This window comes from Pseudorca crassidens, chromosome 9 (genome assembly GCF_039906515.1).
Source record: "Pseudorca crassidens isolate mPseCra1 chromosome 9, mPseCra1.hap1, whole genome shotgun sequence".
NCBI lineage: Eukaryota > Metazoa > Chordata > Mammalia > Artiodactyla > Delphinidae > Pseudorca > Pseudorca crassidens.
The window spans coordinates 2,804,005-2,825,913 of record NC_090304.1 but is presented as its reverse complement, the minus strand read 5'-3'; the positions used below and the strand labels follow the sequence as shown (position 1 = coordinate 2,825,913).

Here is a 21,909-nt window from a genome sequence, read left to right as displayed (position 1 = left end):
TGTGGACACATCCATTTGTCCAACGTGCAGCAAACCAAATGCCGAGATGCTCAGGTTTGCAACTGTGCGGTCAGGCCACCCGAGGTGGCTGCCCTCTGGCTCTCTGTACATCCCCGCTGGACCAGTCCCTGCCTCACCTACACCCCGCTCACCTGACTCACCTTCCCTCTTAGTCATAGAGCCTAATCAGTAAATGCCTACATACTTGCCCCCTGGCCCCAGCTAGTGACGACTGTTCTAATCTTTAGATCAGAACTATCTATGACAGTTTATCAAAGGGGCGGTGAGGGACATGCCCCTTTGCTGGTTTCCCTGGTAACCAATGAGCCAACCTCCACGTTCTTGTAAAACAACTGGGCTACATGAAGCTGGGAGCGTATTCAATTAAAGAGAGGAAAAAAAGAAAGAAAGAAAACAATAACTAAAGTGAGCTACCTCAGTAAAGGCGGTTTACAAGCAGAGGGGTTTTAACAAGCTGTTCCCCAGTCTGCTGCTCTGCAAGACAACCTCAAGAACTCCTTTTAGCCGTCAGCTTCTATTAACTCTGTGAACTCCAGGGGGCGTGGTTTCAGTCCCCCCCCCCCCCCCCCCCCCCGTCAGCTTCTGTTAACTCTGTGAACTCTAGGGGGCGTGGTTTCAGTCCCCCGAACCTTCTAAACTTTCCTCAGTCTTGAGGGAAGGGGGCCATGACCACTCTGGCTGCTTCCTGCTGAAGAGGGATGTAGGCCTAACAAAGCTTTGAGGAATGAAACTGTTTCGAATTTGATAGCAAATGCTCACAAATCCCAAGAGGAGGCCAAGACTTTGGGCTTAAGGATACAAGGCAAACAGCAAGTAGAGAGTTATGACAAAAAGGGATATAAATCCTAGCAAACACAAAACGATAATACCTAGTTTAACCAGTCCCTCAAACATAGACATAAACAAATATATATGCCTAGTTATCCACGTTGGGGAAACTAATCAGACGCAGTGAACAAGCACAGAAGTATGCTAGCAAGGAGACCTTTTATAGGCTATACATTTTACCAATTATACTGAATTGTCAAGGAAACATTTTACATGTGCTTCTAGCAGTAGACTTAAAGCAAGCACTGGTACCTGTCACAAGTACGTATACTCTGTGACAACTTCACTAGAGAATTTTCTTTCCATCTGAACTTTGGGGGCAAAGGTATGGTTCGAAGTAAAACAATAACTTTAATGTTGATAGGGGAGACAGACATTTGGTAAACAGTAAATTGAATTAGTAGAATGGGTCTGGTCCAGATTCTTGGGTCAGCTGTCTACAACTGCTGTCTTCTTCTCATCCTGGGGTGGCTGTTGGCTCAGCAGTCCTTTCTGTAGACCTGTCTGGTGCAGAGACCCCTCGTAAGTGGGAAATATGAACTCAAGGGTCAGTTCCCTTGTTGCACTATGCTTGAGCGACTTATGAATACCTGATAAGGGTCCTTTCATCTAAGTTGGAGACAGAGTCCTTTAAATGATGACTTTTTTGTTGTTGTTGCTGTTGTTGTTGTTGTGATACACGGGCCTCTCACTCTTGTGGCCTCTCCCGTTGCGGAGCACAGGCTCCGGACACGCAGGCTCAGCGGCCATGGCTCACGGGCCCAGCCGCTCCGCGGCACGTGGGATCTTCCCAGACCGGGGCACGAACCCGTGTCTCCTGCATCGGCAGGCGGACTCTCAACCACTGCGCCACCAGGGAAGCCCGAAATGATGACTTTTTTAGTATGTATAATCCCTGGTTGCAGGTCATGGGGCCTCTGATTTTCATCCAAAGAGAGATTCCTGTGATCAGCTTCTGAAACAAGCTTCCCTCTTCCCACTGGTAACCACTAGTTTGTTCTCTATATCTGCGAGTCTGTTTCTTTTTTGTTATATTCAGTAGTTTTATTTTTTAGATTCCACATATAAGTGATATCATACAGTGTTTATCTTTCTCTGTGTGACTTATTTCACGAAGCATAATGCCCTCCCAGTCCATACACAATGTCGCAAATGGCAACATTTCATTCTTTTTCATGGCTGAGTAGTATTCCATTGTGTCTATGTATCACATGTCCTTTATCCGTTCATCTGTTGTGGACACAGCTTGCTTCCATGTCTTGGCTACTGTAAATGTGCTGCTATGAACATTGGGGTGCATTTAGCTTTTCAAATTACGTCTTTGTTTTCTTCTGATATGTGCCCGGGATTGGGATTGCTGGATCATATGGTAGCTCTATTTTTAGTTTTTTGAGGAACGTCCATACTGTTTTCCACAGTGGCTGCACCAACTTACATTCCCACCAGCAGTACCCAAGGGTTCCCTCTCTGTTCTGTTCTTTGATGCACCTAATATGTTTTCATATCTTCAAATGTCTTAATTTTTCAAATTATTTTCTTAGTTTTGAGCTCACTTTTTATCTTCTGTTGTCTGATTATCTTTGCTATCTTGCATTGGCTTCTGTTGTCTCTAACTCTATGCCAGTGTAGATCTCTAGTTCACTTTTTTTTTTCCTCCATTTCTAATGTTGAAATGTTGAATCCTTTCAGACCATCACTCATTTAATGGTGCCTGTAGAAAGGGTGGCAGTGGATACTGAGCTGGAACCAGAAGCTTTCATTCTGGTGCAGTTAAAAAACTAAAACAGAGTTTTTACCCTTCGGGAGTTGTGCCAAAATGGTGACAATAAAATGGTTCTGTCACTGTGTCCCTGCTTTAGTAATGAGTCCGTCACAGCTTCAAGATGCTATTTCAGGCTTTTGTAGGAAAACAGAAAAAAGGCCCAGTTCTTGACTGCAGAGAACTTAAGAATCTGGGTTCACTTTCATTAGATTCTTAGGTGGGTGCCCCAAATCTGAGCCCAGCAAGACGGGGGTGTTGGGGGGCGGGGGTGTCGAGGGGACTCTTGTAGCTCCCAGAGGGCCAGAAAAGACTTGAAATTAGCATGGCCAGGAGTGGTTTCTCGGCAGAAATATGCTGCTAGGGTTTCTCCAGGGGATGTTCGCTGAGGAAGAAGAACAGCCCATCAGAGGAGCTGTGCAGAGCAGGAGGGGCTCCGGTGTGGAGGCAGCTGGAAAGATGGGTCGGGCCAGCGTGAAGCCAGCTCGGAATGACTCACTGCCGATCCGGAGGGTTTATTGTCAGTACTCTGGTTCTTTAATGAACTGTGCGGACCTCATGAGCCATCCGCTAGGTGTAGGCTGGCTTTGGAGCAGGGCGTGGGGAGGAGCAAAGGGGAACCTGCGTCGTTCCCTGGTGGGCTTGCCTGCATCTGGTTCTGAATGGATCTTCGTGCAAATTGAGGGGAGAGGCGAGGGTGAAGGGAGAAACCTTGGGGCGGCTCTTCCCTCTAAAACAAATTGTGACGCAGCGGCACCGCCATCACCGAGCCTACCGATGGTGAGCTCATTATGGGATGCCAAGGCAGCTCGGGGGTCAGAGGACGTCTACAGTTTCTTTTCCCTTCATTAGTGAGGGAGAAACAGCACTGTCCTCTCCATTTCTCTGCTTTTAAAATTTACTTAAGTAAAAGCCACAAAAATCTCGCAGAAGGTTCTTGTGAATTCCAAGAAAGCAAAAAGAAATCTAGTTAATTAAATGTCTCAATGGTGCATCTGGTAACAGCCTATTTGAGGTCAGATTTGGAAACCATCTATTGTTCGAATTCTACCTTTTCGTGTAGACCGTGGGACGGCTTGTACTGAAGTTGTGTATTAAACTCTGTGTCCAGCTCATACAATCTGGGACGTTATTTTATTACTTCAGTGATGATATCCGTTTGTCACCGTACGTTGGGTTCATGCGGTGTGATCATTTTGATTCAGGACCCTTGAACAGGAAGTCCACCTGGATGTCTCCGTGGGGAAATACGACTTCTTTTCAGATAATCGCCGTGACATGCCTCTCCGATGCCGCGCGTGAAAGTGTTAACACAAGTGTGTGCCCGAGGCATAGCGAGGCCAAGCAAACTGAAATGTCAGAGTTCGGAGCAGAGAAAGGTTTTCTGCAGGGCCGCGCAAGGAGACGAGGTGGCCCAGGCCCCGAGAAGTCTCAAGCTCCCCGAAGGGTTCTGACAAAGCGTTTTTAAAGGCCGGGAGAGGAGGGTGTTGCAGGGTACGCGATCAGTTCGTGCACAGTTCTCTGATTGGCTGACGGTGAGGCAGCAGGGTGCTGTCACAGGGTTAATATGATCAGTCCTTAGGCTCCAGGAGACCTGGGGCCACGTGTTCACGGTCACTGAGTAGTTCTTCCATTTGGCGGTGGTGGTGGGGGGTGTTCACATCTGTAAAACAACTCAGGAAATGGGCATCAACTACTGTTATCTAGGTACTTCAGAGAGGAGCTAACGCAGAGGCTATGGGGGAAGGCCTGTCCCAGGAAGGCCCCCATGGTGTCCTGGTCAGTTACAAAAGGGTGGGGAAGCCAGGCCGATGGTAGGAGAGCACCCAGCGTCTCGCTGTCACGTGGCCTGGGAGCCTCATCGCGCAGGCTTATACTTGCCTTTTTGCCTTAAATTGATGGTTCCTTTGCCAGCTCATCCGTTCCAAGCTCTCGTTTTGCTCTGCGTCTGGGTGCCGTTCTGCGTATTTCCCGGATGGTCCTTCTCACATCTGTGGTGGTTTCCTTTTCAGGCAAACAGAGGAATATTTTCTCCCCCGGATGATACAGGACCTGACAAAGCAGGTGAGTCTCAGAGAAGAAAACCCGTTCTCGGTCAGACGTCGCTCTGGGGTGGGCCGTGGGGGCAAGACCCGTCGGGTCAAAGTAACGGGCATCACCATGGCCCGTGTAAGGAGCACAGACAAAGGGGTGATGTCTGTAACAAGTGGGGAGGGTCCCGGGAGCAGAGGTGGGGGGACGGTGGGCGTCTCCTTGCCCCTGTGTCATGCCTGTCCTGGCCCTGCCCTCTCCTCTCCTCTGGCTCACTCAACGGGGTAGAGGGCTCAGGGGAGCCTGGGGGAAGGGGTTCCTGCCCCACCTCGGCAGGCCGGCTGTTCCCTGCTGGGCTGGGGCTCGGGCTTAGGGACTGCTCAAGAAGCCGGGTTTGGAGGGTTTCTAGTTATAAAACTCATGAAGGACTTTCCTTGGCTGCCTGTTCATTCTGTGAAAACTCAGCACCAGAAATCTGTCTTGTCCTGTCTTATCTTTTGCACCTGGCTGGCCAGGCCTGAAGAGCTTTGACTTTGCAGCCTTATCTGGGGACCTCGACCATCCCCTTCGTCCTGGAAGCTGCTGCGGTGGGACAGCTGGGACCCGGTGCTGTCCACTTCCTGCGGGGCGTTGAGAGCCAGGGGCACAGAGCGGGTGTTTCGGGGGGCCCTGATTTCTCTGGCTCCTGCTTGAGTTTCCATTCTCGTTGCCAAGTGTATCAGTTTGTTTAGGCCACCATAACCAAGCACCACAGCCTGGGTGGCTTAAACAACAGACATTCACTGTGTCCAGTCCTGGAGGCTGGAATCTGAGATCCAGGTGTGGGCAGGGCTGGGTCCTCCTGAGGCCTCTCTCCCTGGCGTGTAGACGGCCGTCTCCTCCCTGTGTCCTCACGGGGTCGTCCCTCTGTGTGTGTCTGTGTGCTTTTCTCCTCTTCTCATAAGGACACCAGTCACATTGGATTAGGGCCCCACCCTAGTGACCTCATTTTACCTTAATCACCTCTTTAAAGATCCCCATCTCTAAACACAGCCACATCTGAGGTGCTGGGGCTTAGGGCTTCCACACATGAATTTCGGGGACACGGTTTAGCCCATGACACCCAATTCTCTGCACCCCCTCACTGTTGCGCTCAAGGTGGCTCATGGAGACACACTGAACCTCCGCAGTGGAGCAGGTCAGCAGGGACGCATCTGGACCTCGGGGATGGATCGGGGGGGGGGCAGGAGTGCCCTTCTCCCCGATCCCACCAGCCCCCAGACCCTTTTCCTCTTTATGCCAGGGGTCTCCGCCTGCCTCTCACTTCCCTGGCCCTTGGGCCAAGATCACCGCTGCTCAGGAGCCAGATTAAGTCACTGGCACCGGTTCTGATCCCTAAGAGAGGATGTCCGGGGGGCCAGCTTGGGTTGGTGCCCCCCGCGAGGCAGTCAGGGCTGGGCACAGCTGAGGTTGGGGACAGGGGCTCTCAGCCAGGTCTGGTCGCCTCCCATGTGACCTGGAAACTTTTCTGACCGTGAATTGCAGCAATGGGAACAATTTAAGTGCATCGTGATCCAGACACAGTGAGTGTGTGTGTGTGTGTGTGTGTGTGTGTGTGTGTGTGAAACAAACATTTCAGCAGCAGTCCCCCTGCTGCGAGAAATCCTCCATTTCATTCTTCTAGGACCCTTTGATATCCTAGAAAACATGCCAGGTGACCCCCCTAAACCAGCGTGGGGGCCGCCTGCAGGTGGAAGGACGCTGCTTGGTGTCCCTGGTTGAGAGCAAGTTGCAGAAATTGGCCCTGGGTGCAAGTGGATTAAAGTTCAGGGGAGTTTTCAAGACACAGGGCAAACCAGCCCCGTAACTGCCGTAACCTGGATAATTCAGGTCAGGGGCCCGTCACCGAGAGCACCCCTGCATGCTTGTTTATCACCCTGTTGCCCCGAGCCCTGGTCTTGTCACCGGAAGGTGGGGTCAGGATTCCAGCCCTAACCCTGTGATAAGGAATGCGAGGCAGCCGTTGCAGGGTGTGCAGGGGTCCCGGGACGGCCAGCTCGGGGTCCTGGCTGAGGGCTGTGTCCGTGGCAAGAAGCATCAGAACAGGAAATGCCAGGCCTGCCCCTCGGTTCTTGCCCTTGGTGATAAAGGGGGTTGAACTCACTAACACACACGTCAGGGGACCCAACCAAGAGTGCTGGGATGCGGTCCAGGCCCGCCAGGATGATTTTTTGGCTCAGTGAAATGGCAGCGCAGCTGAAACTTGGTCCCCGAGAGAGGAGGCCAAGGTGGGCCCCACGCCCGGGTGATCCTGTCAGCACTTGCTCATCTCGGTGACTGCTCAGACCGGTGCGGCGGCCTCAGGGGCAGCTCCGTCCCTGCCCTGGAAGCTCCCACCCCTCGGGGGACACGAACATAGCTCCTAGAGACACAGGGACCCTGCGTCCTGCCCCAGCCCTGCCGTTCAGGGGCTGGATGACCCGTCGGCTGGCGTGAACTTTGTAAGAGCTCAGTCCGTTCGTTTCTGACATGGGGATGGGACCCCCAGGAGCACAGATGATGTCAGAAGAGCACCCAGCCGATGCTGCTGCCGCTGGCCGTCTGGGCCCGTGGAAGCTTCAGGAACCGAGTCACAGTTAGCGGCAGCCACACTCAAGCTTGTGGCAGCTCAGCTCGGCTTCCAGGTGTGACTGAGGCCCTTGGGTCAGCGGAGGAGCTGCCTGCTGGCCCCTGGGCTGGGAACGCTCCGGGTCGAGGAGGAATTCATTAGTACTTGAAACAAAATCGTGGCCTTCATGCAAGTCTCATGCGTGACATCTGGCATCCTGGTTCAGTACCTGGCCCAGACGGGATGGCCAAGGGGTCTCAAGCGCTCTGGTCTCCCGACCCAGGAAACCGTGCCCTTTGGGGATGCTGTCCTCTCCACCCAGGACACGTGCATCGGGAGTGAGGTCTGCGAGGAACTCTGGACACCCCACAGGTCAGCCTTGCCCTCTGCGCCATAGATCCCATCCTCGCTGGGCCCCGGAGGATTGGAGGTTTGCAGCCTTCCTGGTGTCATGGCCTGGGGCTGGGGAGATGCCCTGGGAGCTGTGGGGCTGGGAGGGTGGTTTGGGGACACCGGTCTCTTTGCCCTCCCCTGCCCACAGCCCACACGTGGACATGGGCCTGGACGGCGTGGAGATCTTCACCAATGCCTCAGGCAGCCACCACGTGCTGCGCAAAGCCCACGCCAGGGTGGACTTGGTGACCATGGCCACCACCAAGGTAGGTGGCGGCAGGGATGCTGGAGCGTGTCTGTCTCACGCTTGTGACCCCAGCGCCCAGCGCTGGGCGGGGCCTGAGCGTGAGGATGCTCGGTGCTTCTGGTCACAGCCGCAGCCGATCGGTGTGCGTGACGCCCCTTCCCGGGCCCCGCTTGCCTGACCTCATTTAACCCTCAAAACTGCCCTACGGGCCAGGTGCTGTTGACACCTCTGCTCTTTGGAGCAGGACACTCGGTACATGGCGGTCAAGTGGCCCCTGGGCTCACACCCCAGCCATCCGGTTCCTGGGCTCTTGACCATCATATCATACTGGTCTCAGGACAAGTGACATGGTGACCGGGAACCAGGATGCCCGTTGGCACCACAGCAAGGCACGGGGAACGCCCACGAGTTTGCCCCTCTTGCTGGCAGCATGACACCAGGGGCCGTGTTTGCTCTTCCCTGGGACAGAGTCTCGGCTTCGTGACCTGGGGGGGTTGTCTTCTCTGAAGCTGCATCTCTCATCCTGTCTGGTGGAGGTGACAGCGCCTGCCTTGAAGGGTAGTTGGGAGGCGAGAATGAATGGTTCGTGTGATGCCTGGTACCTTGGAAGGCCGAGAGCACCATAGCTGCGGACATTCCCTGGAGGCGCACATTTTCTTGCTGCGGTGGGGGGCTAATTATGACACAGTCTCAGGGGCGTCTGAAGCTTCGTGTGTTTGGGCCGGAGGAGGGTGAAGGTGACGGACCACAGTTGACCGTTGCCGTCCCCTGCATTTTCCAGAACGGCGGGATTTACTTGCTGGCCAATCAGAAGGGCTGTGACGGGGACCGGCTGTACTACGACGGCTGTGCCCTGATAGCCATGAACGGCAGCATCTTTGCCCAGGGGTCCCAGTTCTCTCTGGACGACGTGGTACGAACCAGCCCGCGTGGGATGGCGGGAGGGCCTCTGGTTCAGGGGCTGTGTTCTCTGTTCTCCCCCATGACGGGGGGTCTGACGTGGCCCCCGTGGTGGGTCCTGCTGGTTTTGATTGCTTCCTCTTCACCTCCTTGGTTCGGGAGGGATTCTCACCCTGAGGTTACGGGGACCGCCCGCACAGCACGCTGGACGGATGGGATCCCCAGCAGTTTATCAGCCCCACGTGCCCTGCAGGGTCCCCCCGAGCCTGCACTTGGAGCTGAGGGAGAGGCCAGGAGCTGCAGGAGCGGGCTTTGTAGTGACAAGAGGGGTGACCCCTGGTTCCCGGGAGGATGTGATGGGCTTGTTTGAAGAATCCCACAGCCGGGGCTGGCGGGGAACTGGAGCCAGTCCTCAGGAATGAGGAGGCACCGCGCCTGGTCCCCGTGATGAGAGCGGAGCCCGTCCGTGGGGGCGGATCCAGGAGGGGGCTTGCAGGTGGGCCATTAGGGGGTTTTCCCCAGAAATCAAGGCAGCACACGTTCCCTGTGGGCCCTGCCCCGTGGGTTCTGGAAGCAGCATTGGAGACCCCCACCCTCCTCATTCTGGGGGGCGCCCTGGTCTCACTGGACTGATGACCAGCTGGGCGCGCGGGGGGGCACGTCCTCCCAACGTTGTTGTAACCTCACTGGAGCCACAAATATGAAAACTGCACACCCTCTGCTTCTGAAAACACATTAACGTGAGTACAGAGCTTTCCCATGTGATTGGACATTAGTTTCCGTTACAGAGAGAATAAGATGAGATGAAAAGGTGCTTGTAGAGAATCGTGTGGCTCTCCCTGTTGGTTTTTTTTTTTTTTTTAAGCACCCAAGAAGGAAAATGGCTGTTACTGCCCCAAAAATGGGAATAGATTCCACTTCCGCAAACGCAACACAGCGTAACTTTCAGTGCTGCCGGGAAGGGTCACTCTTACTGGGCTCAGACGGTCAGTACAGGTTTCACATGGCATCGCACATCTTGTCTTTGGATCCAACTTGGGTTTTTTTTGGAAACAAGTGTTGGAAATGCTCATTCACAGAGGCAGGTGGTAGCAAAAAAAAAAAAAAAAAAAAAGTCTCCGGGGATTGCTCTGCGGGAGCAAAGGGCAAGTGATGTCACAGAATAAGAAAGTCTCCAGGACCCTCTGTTGTAACTTCTGTCGCTTCACCTCCTTGGCATCCACGCAGATGAGGTGATGTTTCATGCCTTCCGCAGTCTCCTTGGGGTTGTTGGCAAGGAAGTGGTTATGAAACCAAACTTCGGTTTCAAAATGGGCCGAGGAAAGGAACTTTGAAAAGAATCCCATGGTGTTTTCTTGCCCAGAGGGAAGCCCGAGGTTTGGCAGTCTGGGCCCCGGCCGCGGGAACACTCCGTCTCCCTGCAAAAGTCGTCCTGATCGTGGTCCCTCAGACCTTGCTTTCCAAGTGGCTGCGTCCCCAAAGGCGTCCTATTGTTCAGTATTGACCATGTTAAAGACGGAAGGGCGTTGGAGGGGAAGATGAAGGCCATGCAGACGGCTAGGTGTTCATCTGCTCCAAACATGCTTCAGTGCACGTCGGCTTGGCCAAAACACTCAGCCAAACGTCAGAGCCTCAGGCACCCGGTGGCAGGATTCACTGGCAGGTGGGTTGGGGGGCTCACGTGCTCCAGGATGAGCAGGCGTGCAGGTCACTACACGTTCTGGACCCCGTCCAGGCCCCCCAAGGAGCCCCCATTTCAGCAAGCACACTTGGTGATGTGTGATTCTTCGCCAGACAGAAACCTGGGGACCGTTGTCTCCCGCCCCCCGGAGGGGGCTTTCGAGCCAGAACTCTCTGATTTTGCCTGAGTGTTGGGGACAGAGGGGGCATCACTGCCCTGCGGCCAGGGCCGTGCCCTTCTGTCCTGCCACCCCCTCCGTGGTCAGCTGACCTTCTCGAGGGCACATGCTTCTCACAGCCTCGGTCGAGCCTTTGTGCAAGGCTAACCGAGTTCTGGGGAAAGTTGACTGGAGCCTTCTTCTCAGGAAGGGTTCACTCCTCCGGCGTCTCCTCACTTTCTGTGGCTTTGTCAAGGCAGCCCGGCGGCTTCAGTGACCCGTCACTTGGGAAATGACAGGAGAACCAAAGGACCCGGCAGCTCTTTACTCTCTGTCTCTTCACGGGTGTTTCCAGCTTGGGTTAGGCCCACTGCTGACACAGGTAGCTGTCCACAGCCCAGCGGCAGGAGCGGGGGCCCAGCCACCCTGTGTCCCCCAGTGGTGCCCAGAAGCAGTTCTTGCTGTCCTGCACCTGTGTGTATGGGACAATGTCCTCATAATATAATTTGATTAGTGTTTTTTTCTTCATAAGGGAAGGAGTAACGTCTATGAGTTAAAACTTTTCCCTTTTCTGTAATTTGTTGCAAGTGGCAGAACCCCCATCTCATCTGGGTTCGAAGGAATGAAGCATCATCTCCTAGAGCACAGGCAGCACGTCCAGGCCAGGACCCCAACGTGATGACTGCCGGGGCTCTGGCTCCACCCCTCCGTCACTCTCCATCTGGGCCTTCCTCTGTGTGGGCTTCATTTTCAGTTGCCTCTTGGTCACAGGATGGCTGCAGGAGCTCCAGCCATGCATCTTCATGCAGCCCCGTTCAAAGGCAGAAGAGGGGCCCTTGCTCCTCGTGTGTCTTTTTAAGAAGCTGTCTCAGAAGCCCCAGCAGACATTTATTGACAGGATTGTGTCCCGTGCCGTGATTAACGAATCGCCGGCAATTCCGTGGACGTTCCCGTGGCAACGACAAGAGGAAAGGGCTTTGGGTCGGCAGCACCACTGGCTGTCCCCTCTCCCTGGACCCCCAGTCCCTGCCTTAGAAGGCATAACTCATCGGGTGCCATTTGGCACACCTACGAAAACAAATTAGACGTGTGAGTGAAAAACAAAACAGAACAGGAAATCACGATTTCTCTTTGAAACTCCCTTCTCCAGGAAGTCCTCACCGCCACGTTGGATTTGGAGGATGTCAGAAGCTACAGGGCAGAGATTTCATCTCGAAACCTGGCGGTAAGTGCTTATAGACACACACGTGGGATGCGCATCAAAGACCCAGAATTTTTTTTAATAACAGCTTTATTGAGATGTCATTCCCTTACCACACAATTCACTGATTTCGGCACACAGTTCAGTGGATTTTAGTGTATTCGTGGAGTCAAGCAGCATCACCACAATCAGCGTCAAAACATTCTCATCACCCAAAAGAAACCCGGACCCACGAGCTGTTACTCTCCGTCCACCTCCCCCAGGGCCCCCGGCAACCATCAGTCTGCATTGTCGCTATGGATTTCCCAATTCTGGACGTTTCATAGAAATGGAATCATATCATATGTGGCCTTTTGCGTCTGACTTTTTTCGCTGAGAATAATGTTTTGTGGTTCGTCCATGCTGTAGCGTGTGTTAGTGCTTTATTCCTTTTTACGGCAGAATAATATTCCACTAAATGGCTAGACCACGTGCTGTTTGTCCATTCGTCTGTCGGTGCACGTCTGGACCATTTCCACTCTGTCTGTGATGAATTGTGCTGCTGTGGACGTATGCCCGGGTGTCCGTGTGGACGTGTTTGCGTGTCCTTTGTTACATACCTGGGACTGGACTGCAGCGTCCTGTGGTGGTTCCCTGTTTGACTGTAGGAGGCCCTGCCAGGCTGTCCTCAGCCACTGCCCATCTCACGTCCCCCCAGCACTGTGCAAGGGCTCTGGGTTCCCCACATCCCTGCCAGCGTTTGCTACATCCGTCTCTGTTCTGGCCGTCCTGGCGGCCGTGAAGGGTCCCCAGTGGGGTTCTGAGCTGTGTTCCCCACTGGCTGCAGTCATCCCAGGGGCCTGTACGGGTACCAGCGCTGAGGGGTTGTCCTTCCCAGGCCAGCAGAGTGAGCCCCTACCCCCGCGTGAAGGTGGACTTCGCCCTGTCCTGCCACGAGGACCTGCTGGAGCCGCTCTCTGAGCCCATTGAGTGGAAATACCACAGTCCCGCCGAGGAGATCAGGTGGGGCCCTTGGGAAGCTGGGGGTGGGGGTGGTCCTGTTGTCCCCCGGGGAACCCCCCATCCCCTGCTGCACCGCCAGGTGGCGCTGCGGGGCCAGCGTGTCCTGGTCTCCAGAGCCTGCCCTTGACGCTGCAGCCGGAACCCCTGGCCCACACCCAGCCCTGCCACTCCTTGCCCTGGGCCCTTGGGCACAGAGACGCTGTTCTTGCCTTCCTGTGCCATTTCACAACCGGGCCAATGATAGCATCTGCCCCCTGGGGCTGTTTTGAGATTTCAAATGAAATCATTCACACGAAGTGCTTAAAACAGAGACCTGGGCGTCGTGCTGGCGGCTCTCACGGGCACAGCGCCCACCTTGGCACCTGCCCCCAGGTGAGCTGTGGACCAGGTCAGCAGTTCCCCATCCTAATGCTTCCCATCGTTCCCCAGCCTCGGACCCGCATGCTGGCTCTGGGATTTTTTAAGACGTAGCCAACAGGTAAGGCATCAGTGTCTCACCACCTCCCTCTGCTTCTCCCAGTTGGTTTGCGTTTGATCCTGCGGCAGGCTGGTGACTTTTTTTTTAATGCAAGCATTTCATGGCTCTGCTTCCGTCGGGAGCCTCAGCTACACTAGACAGAGCCCAGAGGTCCCGCTGAGCTCTGGCTCCGTCTTTGGGGTCCTGTCTGATGACACTGAGTTACGAGACTCCCCGTCTCCTGCCGCTTTCGTGATCGTGCGTGTCTGTTGTAATTCACCGTGGAGACCCAGCCTTAGACCCTCCACAGTGGAGGTCCCTTTGCCTTCTAGAAAGTCCATCCTGGAACGTGCAGGGCATCTTTTCCCCTCCCCCAGGGAGAGTATTTTGTGGGCGCTCATTTTTGCAGGGGGAGCCGGGCGCATCTGGGGGCGCATTGCTTCCCAGAGGCCCTGCTCACACCCCCGTCTGGTCGGCCCGTTCCAGGCGGGGTTCTTCCTGCCCCTGAGCGGCGGGGTGGACAGCGGGGCCACCGCCTGTGTCGTCTACTCCATGTGCCACCAGGTCTGCGAGGCTGTGAAGCGCGGAAGTAGGTGACGTCTGGGGCCCGAGCAGTTTCCAGGGGGTCAGCCTGTGGGAGGAGCAGAGGGGAAACCCAGGTCCTGGGCCTCGTGGTGGAGGTCGTATTCAGAGGTCACAGCGTCGCGCCCGAGTCCCAGGGCCTGGGGACAGCAAGGCCGTTAAAGTCCCTTCCAGGGCCCACGTGGCTGTGTCCATCAAGCCACAGGTGCCCGTCGCTGCCGTGTGTCGGTAGTGTGGCCCCAAGGAAAGAACAAACCCACGTTCACACCCTGTCGCTCTGTGCGGTGACATCGGCCATTCCCTCAGTGTCCGCGGCCGAGAAACGGGCATCGCAGGGCCGATCTGACAAGGTTCCCGGGCGGTGGAGAAGGGATTAAGTGGTGCAGGCACCTGGCACACGGCACGTGCGCTTCTGTCCGGTGGTTTTCAGGTCAGGAAGTGCTGGCCGATGTCCGGACCATTGTGAACCAGACCAGCTACACCCCCCAGGACCCCCGGGAGCTCTGCGGCCGCATCCTGACCACCTGCTACATGGCCAGTGAGAACTCCTCCCGGGAGACGTGCAACAGAGCCAGAGGTCTCGCCCAGCAGATCGGAAGGTAGCTGGTCAGTGGCGTCGGATGCGGCCAGGTGGCGGTGACGGCGGGCAGCTCCCCCCAAGGCCACGTTTGTGGGTCAGTGAGCACCCCAGAGGCGAGCGGGTTCCCTCCTCACCCCCCTCCAGCTGGGAGCACAGGCAGGCCCTCGCCCGTCCCGGGAGCCCTCTGCCCGCTTCCACCTGGAGGCCTCTGTGCCTGAGGAAGGTGGAGAGAAGGCATCTTGCCACACAGGGAGACTCGGCTCCATTCAGAACGTCCCATTTATTCTGCCTCCAAGGGAAAAACAAGAGGCTGCCCATTCTGTACGCGGAGCTCAGCTGAAAGCTGTCCCCGCGCAGCACTTCTGCTCCCAGGGAGATGCCCAAAGGAAGTGAAAGCAGGGATGTGAACAAATATTTACACATTTGGGTCCGTGACAGTGTATTCACAACGGGCAGAACAGCTCAAACGTCCATCGACAGCTGAGTAGGTAACCAAGAGGTGGTTACGAGGGGGCGGTATTCAGCCTTAGAAAGGAGCGAAGCGCTGACACAGGCTACGACATGGATCAGCCTGGAGGGCACCATCCTGAGTGAGAGAAGGCAGTCACGAAAGCACAGATCTTGTGTGGTTCCATTTCTCTGAAATGTCCAGCCCATGCAGACCCACAGAGACAGACAGTGGGTCAGGCGTCCTCGGGGGCTGGAAGAGGAGGGGGTGGGGAGAGACCGCTCGTGGGCACAGGGTTTCCTTCTGGGCTGATGGAAAGCTCTGGAACTGGAGGTGGCGTCGTCAGTGTCCTCGATGCTGCTGAGTGGGGCACTTGAAAATGGTAAGTTCTGTGTTCTGTGTTTTTGTTTTACCGTCTGCACGCCTTCCCTTCCTCTCCCCAGCCACCACATCCGTCTCAACATCGACCCGGCCGTGAAGGCCGTCGTGGGCATCTTCAGCCTGGTGACGGGTAAAAGCCCTACGTTTGCAGCTCACGGAGGAAGCAGCCGGGAGAACCTGGCCCTGCAGAACGTACAGGTGTGCCTCCCAGATGGGGCCACAACGGGGGCCGCAGGGAACCCGGGGGACAGCCGGCACTGGGGTCAGCAGCCTGCCTTAGAGACCCTGAGTGTGCAGCCTCGCGACAAGGATGGGGGTCTGCGTGCGTGTGCGTGCGTGTGCGTGAGAGTGTGCGCATCGGCGTGAGGGTTTGTGAACGTGGCGTGTGTGCAAGTGCGTGCATTTTCTGCGTCTTTGGGGGGCGGCTCAGACGCAGCCCCACCTTCCAGGCGGCTGCAGGGGAGCTGGACCCTGCGTGGTCTGTGGAGGGAAAGAGGGGGCCTGGGCTACAGCTGCCTGGGTCTGTCCTGTCTCTCTGTCCCCTTTCTGCGGGTGACCTTGCCGAGCAGTGCAGGGAGTGACAGGAGGGACCACGGTCTCCCCCGCTGGCTTTGCAGCCCTGTCTCACCGCGACCTCGGGCTTTGGTCCTTCCATCTCTGTGGCTAAGCGCAGGAGCCCACGGTGTGGGTGAGGGGACCACGAGCTCCCGGCCCCTCTGGACGCTGGAAGCTCCTGCATCACTTAAACTTTCCTGTGCTCCTGAGGTTGCTGGGAGAGCCCCTGCCCCGAGCTGCAGGGAGGCGGTGTTAGCATGCGCGTGCCCCGCCCCCGCCCCGCGCGGATGACCTTCCCCTCCTGTGGTCCAGGCGCGGGTGAGGATGGTCATTGCCTACCTCTTCGCTCAGCTGAGCCTCTGGTCCCGGGGCGCCCCAGGCAGGCTTCTCGTGCTCGGATCTGCCAACGTGGATGAGAGGTGTGTATGCCCTCGCTCTGCACGAGTCCCCTGGTTGACCCGCGGCCGCTCCGGCCGGGTCTGTATCTCCCTTAGCTCCTGATGCCCCTTTGAGAGCAGCCGAGGGGGGGAAGGGGCACAGGGGTCAGGTGCAAACGATGGTCTCTTCTGGCCTGTAAACCCTGGCCCTTGCCCACGGACCGGACCCTGTTCCTTCCGTCAGCCATCCGTTTAACGGGACAGGGAGTGATGTTACACCCACCTCGGGGTTACTTGAAGGAGCCCCGCTTAGGGCGGTGCAGGTTTTAATCCCCCCTGTCTGGGACCCAGGGGGTCTTACACCCCGGCTTTGCACCCTCGTGGGAGCCTGGAGGGCTGAGTGTTTGGTCTTTCTCTTGAAAAGTGGGGAGAGGTCAGCCGTGTGAGTGCAGGTGGGACAAAGGCCAAACAGTACCCACGGCACAGGTCAGCAATGGCCTTGTGTGGGGGGAGCTTGGGATGCGGGTGGAGAGCTGCGGTCATCCAGTGGTCCAGCGAGAATATGGTAGCGGTGGTGGCGGGGTGGAGAGGGACGGACGCATCGAAGGGGTGAGTGTCGTGGGGTTGAGGTGACAAGTGGGCACAAAGTCGGTGGCTCCAAGGCGCCAATGAATTATCTTACAGTCCAGTAGGTGAGGGGTTCAGCACGGGCCTCACTGGGCCAGAGTCAAGGCGGCACAGGGCCGGTTCCTCCTGGAGGCTGCGCGAGAGAAGCTGTTACTCGCCTTTTCCAGCTGCTGGGGGCGCCTACATCCTTTGGCGTGTGGCCCCTTCCCCTGTCTGCAGAGCCCGCGGTGCAGAATCTGTGCGCCTCCCCTGTGGCCACAGCTCCCGCTGACTGGCGCCCCCGCCTGCCAGTTCTCTCTTCCACATTTAAGGACCCTTGTGCTCGCATTTAGGGCCCACCCCCTAATCCAGGGCAATCACCCGTCTCAGGGTCCTCAACCTCACCTCATCTGCGGAGTTGCTTTCGCCCTGCATGTGTACGTATGCAGGTTCCGGGTATTAGGATGTGGGCATTGGGGGCCACTCTGCCGACCGCAGGAGGTGTCTGGCAGTGGGGAGGCGGCCCTGCTTCTGTGGACTCAGCGTCCATGCCTGAGGTCCTGCCCCTCCCTCCCGAGGACCTCCATCCCTCAGCTCCGCACTCTGCTGGCCCCAGCCCTCCCTCCCAGACGGGCCGCTTGCAGGTGGCTGCTGGTCAGTCCCCAAGCTGCTTCCCGGCCCAGACGTCTCGTCCGGCTTGCTGGATCCTCCTCCTTGGCTGTCCGTAGCCTCTGCCCCTTCCCCAATCTGCCCCAGCACATCAGGCTTCTCCAAGACCCTTGAATCTGCCAGGGTCTGGCCCCAGGGCCCTGGAAGAAGCGAGTCTTCGGATGCCCAGGGGCTGGATGGCCAGGGCCCCAGGTTCGTGGAATCTGCAGCCCCTCGGGTCTGCTGCATGGAAACCGCGCGTTTTTCTCCTGCTGCAGCCTCCTCGGCTACCTGACCAAGTACGACTGCTCCAGCGCAGACATCAACCCCATAGGCGGGATCAGCAAGACGGACCTGAGAGCCTTCGTCCAGCTCTGCATGGAGCGCTTCCAGCTTCCCGCCCTGCAGAGGTGCGTGTGCACCCACGAGGCCTCAGCCGTGGCCCCTGAGCCACCGGGTATGCGTCTGGGCACAGCCCCGGGCCACCCTCGCCCCATCAGCCACCTTCCATAGCTCCCATCTCCTGATGGAAACAGTCCTGCCCTGCAGGCGCGCTTGGGGTCCCGAGACCAGGCACCCCCTTCCTTCCCATCGGTGCTGCCCTGGCTCTGGCCAGATCAGGCAGCCGCTGCTTCCCTCTTCCCCTCACCACCCTTCTCCCGCTGTCGTAAGGCCGGGAGGTCTTTGTATCCCTCCGTCTTCGGGCTGAGCACTGCCTGGTGCTTTCATGGTATCTGTTGAGTTAATACGCAGGTGTTGTGACTGACCTCTGTGTGTCTTGGCTGCAGCATCCTGGTAGCGCCGGCCACTGCCGAGCTGGAGCCCTTGGCCCACGGACGGGTGTCCCAGACTGACGAGGTAACGGCGGTGGCTTTGTCACTGTGCTTCTTCCCCCACCTCCCTGCTGCTGGGTTCCTTCATGGCCTCCTTTCTGCCCCAACAAGCCATGCTCCATCGCTGGGTCCCGGCCTGGGAGCCCAGGGCTCAGCGTCATCCATGGCTGGCCTTCAGTGTTCAATTCAGGTCTCTCGAGGTTGGAGCCGGGAGGGAGGTGATGAGGCGAGTGGTGGGGGTGGGGCTCGGTTCCATCTCCATGTCCCCCAGCACTGACTTGCTGTCACTCATGAGACGCCTCTCCTTTGTCCCCAGGAAGACATGGGAGTGACCTACGCGGAGCTGTCGGTCTACGGGAGGCTCCGGAAGATCGCCAAGATGGGGCCCTACAGCATGTTCTGCAAACTCCTCTACGTGTGGAAGGACGTCTGCACCCCCAGACAGGTAAGCCATGTGCAGTGTCCTCAGGGAGTCGGCAGGTAAGGTCACCTTGTGGGTGGAGTTGACTCAGGAGCAGGTGGCCACGGTGTGACCTTAAGATGAGAACAGTCTCTCTCTCTAAGGAGCTACGGTCCAGTTTCAGGCTCCCAGCAGCCCAGGCCTTCCTTCTGCGCTGGCTCAGTTTGTCTGGGTGGGGCTGGACCCCATCGTAACGCGCAAGCTCCTCCTTTTTGGGGGGCAGGGGGCGAACTCTGAGGTCGGAATATCGCTGCTTCTCTGCGAGTTGTCAGGCTCCTCAGGGCCGAAGCCCACAGACAGAGCGGTCCCCGCAGAACCGCCTGGAAGCCTCGTGAGATACATCTTCCCGGGACCCCTAACTGGGTCTCCTGATGCAGCTTCCGGGGTGCTGGAGTCAGGAGACCGCGTCTTCAAAGTTCATCCCGCAGCCCCAGCCCGAGCAGTGGCACCGGTCCACTCCTGCCTTCGGGGGGTCCAGACGCAGCCGTGTTGCAGGGGGTGGGTGCTGTTAGCTCGCACAGCCCAGGGCAGTGCTGCCGGGAACACCAGCCTGGGGTCTTTCCGGCTTTGCCAGCATCAGGCCCTGTGCATCCCTCGCCTCCCAGGTGGCCGACAAAGTGAAGCGGTTTTTCTCGAAGTATTCCATGAACAGACACAAGATGACCACACTGACCCCCGCGTATCACGCCGAGAGCTACAGCCCAGACGACAACAGGTTCGACCTGCGGCCGTTTCTGTACAACGCCCGCTGGCCTTGGCAGTTCCGCTGCATAGAAGCTCAGGTAAATCAGGCAGAGATGCTTCTTCTCCCTGTTAAAGGTCTGTTGAGGGAATATCAGCTCATTTCCGTTGAGGACCGAGAAGCTTTTTAATATATACGGAGGCGTTTTTTAGCGTTCGTCTTTCTGCAGAGGATCCAGTACGTTTCAGGTCAATCAGAGCATGAGCTATTTTGGGCTGTGCTAAGGATGCTAAACTCAGGGCTACAACACTGTGTCAGTGTGGTACCAACCACTGTCGTTTCTAGACTACCAGGGTATCCAACTGGCTTCACATCTTCCTTTTCTCCCCTAATTACCTAATAGTAGAGCCATCTTGCCCGAGAATTCAGGCTTCTTTTATCCTAACAGGGGAGGGACTAGAGTCAAACATTTCCTGGCCCCAGAGGGGATGTGTTTTTTTCTTCCTCCCTGCAGCCATTCATAGGTGGGCCTGGTCAGGATGTTTCCCGTGAGCTAAACAAAGGTATTTTAGCTTCATGTTCGTGACCTGGGAGGCAGGGTTGGGCCAGAGGTGGGCCATTTTGTATAATTTAAGCTTATAGGCAGGATCCCTTTAGTGACGAGCTAGCGGCCGGAGCTAGCCGGTGGGGAGCGGGGAGCAACCATGAGGAGATGATGTGCAAACAGATGGGACGCAAGCAACGCTGCATGTCCGTGGCCGTGGCCCTCGTCCAGGGGTCGTCAGGCAATGTCTGGAGACATTTTTGGTTATCATACCTGGGGAGGGGTCTGTGCTGCCGCATCTAGTGGGCGGAGTCCAGGGATGCCGCCAAAACACCCCGTAGTGCACAGCCCAGCCTTCTCCCCCCGCCAAGTATTAGTCAGCCGTGGGGCCTCGCTTCCACCAGTACGCACTCAGGAGTGGGTTCCCTCACATCAGGCCTGGGGTTCAGAGGGTGTGCCAAGACCCTCAAATGGAGAAAAACACATGTGGGTAAAGACGGAACTCACCTGGAATCTTCTAGCCCAGCAGCGACCCCGTGCCCGGGCCAAGGCACATCCTTCCGGACTCTGGATCCACCCACGTCTCATCACTGAAGATGCTGTCGGAGGACCTGCGTTTTCAGTCCCGTGACCGCGACCCTCTTTCGGGTGAATCGGTGCATCGTGACGGCCTCGCCGTTCAGGTCCTCATGGTGACGCTGCATCTTCTCTTCTAGGTTCTCCAGCTGGAGAGCAGACAGCATCAGGACCTGGACGGCGTGGACTGAGCCCGGGTCCTGCGCAGAGCGCTCCCCTCCCGCGAGGATGCTCGTGCTACGTCTGCCTTGCCGGTGACTGTGCAGGAGTGGCTGGCGTGTCGACAAGCCCCGTCTGACATATTTCAGGGAGAGGGATCTTTTCGGTCTAGTTTCTTTAAAAAAGGCTGAAATACAAGAGGATGCGATTTTAAACCCTCTTCTGTTTTTTTTTTTAAATTAATTTTTATTGGCGTATAGTTGATTTACAATGTTCTGTTAGTTTCTGCTGTACGGCAAAGTGAATCAGCCATACGCATACATATATCCGCTCTCTTTTAGATTCTTCTCCCATAGAGGGCATTACAGAGTCTGAGTAGCGTTCCCTGTGCTGTACAGCAGGTACTGGGATGGACACACCCAGACTACTATATATAAACCCTCTTCTTGACGCGAGCGCTTTCCCCAGCCCCTCTGGCCCTTGCGCAGCATCTCCTCTGAGTGTCACCTGAGCTGAAGGAGGATTTTCCAGGTGGGGATGGAGGAGGCCCTGGGGGGTGGAGGGTGGTTCTAGAAGGACCGTCCCCACCCGTCACCCACCCTTGCAATCTCTGTAGTTTTGCAAAGCAGCCCTGTCTCCTTTTCTGCCTCTGTCCTTGTGTATGATTCTTCTCACTATAAACGGGCCCATTTCCCAGATTTCTCTTTCCTGGTCACCGTCATTGTCATTCCGAGGACCTAAACCTGCAGGGATGCAGATTCGCCTCCATCCTGTGCCACCAGGGAAGGCTTCACATGCTCTCGGGGCAGTCTGCGCGGTCACCATCCCTGCCCCCCCATGTGCTGCCCTAAGGAAAGACCCCCCTGGGGGGCTGGCTGCCTGCTCCCCCCCATGTGCTGCCCTAAGGAAAGACCCCCCCTGGCGGGCCGGCTGCCTGCCATCCTTGCCAGCCTTCTCCTCCCATTTCGGTCTCACCATCCTGGGTCAGCACCCAGGTTAAGTGGGACGATGCCAGTGTGGGCGGGAGGAGAGAGCTGGGCTCTGGTTGCGGGCCTTGCGGAAGGTCCAGCCTTGGGCCCGAGCAAGACAGCTCAGCCCCCGTGCTGCTGGAGCACCAGGAATTCCTAAGAATCCCCAGGAGTATTTACAAACTGCATCAGCTTGGACTTCCTGCGCGTGTGTTACCAAAAGCCTTACCCAAGAAAAGAACCTGG

The 21,909-nt window shown here is 56.6% G+C and overlaps 1 protein-coding gene across 1 annotated transcript in view; it reads left to right on the top strand.

The window, feature by feature from the left end:
* NADSYN1 (NAD synthetase 1) overlaps positions 1-20,910 on the top strand; it is a 33,713-nt gene extending 12,803 nt beyond the window's left edge. Inside the window, exons 6-21 of the mRNA XM_067747961.1 lie at positions 4,621-4,672; positions 7,510-7,598; positions 7,768-7,885; positions 8,648-8,779; positions 11,755-11,829; positions 12,683-12,807; positions 13,237-13,285; positions 13,751-13,853; positions 14,277-14,445; positions 15,318-15,453; positions 16,123-16,229; positions 17,720-17,851; positions 18,230-18,299; positions 18,591-18,719; positions 19,340-19,516; positions 20,677-20,910. Coding sequence (XP_067604062.1) covers positions 4,621-4,672; positions 7,510-7,598; positions 7,768-7,885; positions 8,648-8,779; positions 11,755-11,829; positions 12,683-12,807; positions 13,237-13,285; positions 13,751-13,853; positions 14,277-14,445; positions 15,318-15,453; positions 16,123-16,229; positions 17,720-17,851; positions 18,230-18,299; positions 18,591-18,719; positions 19,340-19,516; positions 20,677-20,727 — 1,714 coding nt within the window. The 3' untranslated portion in view covers positions 20,728-20,910. The remainder of the gene's footprint in view (positions 1-4,620; positions 4,673-7,509; positions 7,599-7,767; positions 7,886-8,647; positions 8,780-11,754; positions 11,830-12,682; positions 12,808-13,236; positions 13,286-13,750; positions 13,854-14,276; positions 14,446-15,317; positions 15,454-16,122; positions 16,230-17,719; positions 17,852-18,229; positions 18,300-18,590; positions 18,720-19,339; positions 19,517-20,676) is intronic.
* The last annotated feature ends 999 nt before the right edge of the window (positions 20,911-21,909 follow it).